General features: G+C 32.0%; 1 protein-coding gene across 1 annotated transcript in view; it reads right to left on the bottom strand.

Moving 5' to 3' along the window:
* LOC106884220 (uncharacterized) overlaps positions 1-1,749 on the bottom strand; it is a 79,489-nt gene that overhangs the window by 16,996 nt on the left and 60,744 nt on the right. Inside the window, exons 15-16 of the mRNA XM_052976156.1 lie at positions 1,394-1,439; positions 210-307 (exon numbers count right to left, since the gene is read on the bottom strand). Of these exons, the coding sequence (XP_052832116.1) occupies positions 210-307; positions 1,394-1,439 (144 nt within the window). The remainder of the gene's footprint in view (positions 1-209; positions 308-1,393; positions 1,440-1,749) is intronic.

The following is a 1,749-nucleotide window of genomic DNA, read 5'->3' as shown; positions in this document are numbered from 1 at the left end:
TGGGTGATTGAATGGATGAGTGGGTGTATGGCTAGGTGGATGGGTGGATAGATGGATGGATGAACGGAGGGATGGATGGATGGATGGATGATGGGTGGATGGGTATTGGGTGGGTGGGTGGATGGATGGATGGGTTGATGGATGATGGATGGATGGACGGACTAAGATATTTAGCAGTTATTTAGCCATACCTAAAACACAGTACTTACTTCATGATAAGCAGTTTCTTCGTAAACCGGCAATGTTATTTCTTCATGGTAATACACTTGGTTATCAAATAGTGGTATGGAAATGCTACTGACATCACCTGGTATTATATGTATATAGAATATCTTTATAAAGTAAGTCATGTGGAATACTAAATGCCCACAAATAGTTATTATTATGCAATGGTTCTCAACCTGGGCCCTTATGACACCTGAGAATCCATATAAGATTTTGAGGGATCAATGTAAGCAAAACAGTAAATTGGGAACCCATAGAATTACATTAGGGGCCATTAAAAAATTTTGCTTTAGATGTATTTATTGCACGAAACAGATTTCTTTTGCTAATATCTTACATCGTTCAAACTACACAAGTTAATGTATGGTGAACAAAATGGGAATTTTGAAAGAAATTTCTTTAAAACAAGTTTTTAAACATCATATGACTATGATGACCCACCAGAATAGAACAGTAATTAAAGGGATCCATAAGCAAAAAGTAGTTGAGAACCACTGTTATAAAGGAAGGAAGCCACCAATAGCAAATGCTAACAACAGTTATTACAGAGAGAAAGTTACAAGGAGTACCAAATATTCAGAGATAGTATAAAGAAAGAAAGCCATAGAGAGTATCAGATATTCACAAATATTTGCCATGAAGGCATAAAATCAGAAGGAATGTCAAATAGACATTATAAAGAAAGAGAGTACCAAATTTTGATAAACAGCTATCACAAAGAAAGGAAGTTATGGAAATTATCAAATACTTATAAATAGTCATTATAAAGAAATGAAATTACAGTGAGTACCAAGTAATTTTTGAAGATTAGAATAATCTTTTATCCCTACCGCAATCTAATTCTTTGTCTTTAGGATTCATGTAAAATTATCTCTCATCAATTCCTTTTTCAGGGAGCACTATTACCCACTTCATGAAGTATTAATGAAAATAATTATACAGTAAGGAGAAAAATATCTCAATTTTTGTCAATACCTTATATTTATACCTTAAATTTTCTATATTTTGGGAAGTGAGGGAGATAATTCTACACGTTTTTTTAATATGACTTTATCAATTCATATTATACTTGCCGAAATAATGACAAAGAAAACTACTAAGTAAAATATAAGATATGTTTATACATTGACTTCAATAGAAAATATTATGATGAATTAATACAACTGACCTCTTATTAGTTCTATGTGGTATGATGTGTATTCATATTTCTTTTGCTACAAAAACCAAAAATATACAATATATTGCTGAAGCATTGGGAATTATATATATACTAGCATATCTGTGTTGTCAAAAATGCTGACAGTTTTATTAATGATAGAAAATGGCACATCAACACAATGGGAAGAAAACCATTAATAAATGTAAGCAATCTAGTAAATATATATACATACACAGAATTGAAGCAGTTGAAGGATCAGATACGATTGTAACATCTCACTTAAAAATATCACTCACATAATGTATGTTACTATACACACACACACACGCGCACGCACACACACACACATGTGCATATATATACAT

Source organism: Octopus bimaculoides, chromosome 23, assembly GCF_001194135.2.
Source record: "Octopus bimaculoides isolate UCB-OBI-ISO-001 chromosome 23, ASM119413v2, whole genome shotgun sequence".
Lineage (NCBI taxonomy): Eukaryota > Metazoa > Mollusca > Cephalopoda > Octopoda > Octopodidae > Octopus > Octopus bimaculoides.
Note: the sequence above shows the minus strand (reverse complement) of the source record. Positions and strands in the feature narration are given on the sequence as shown.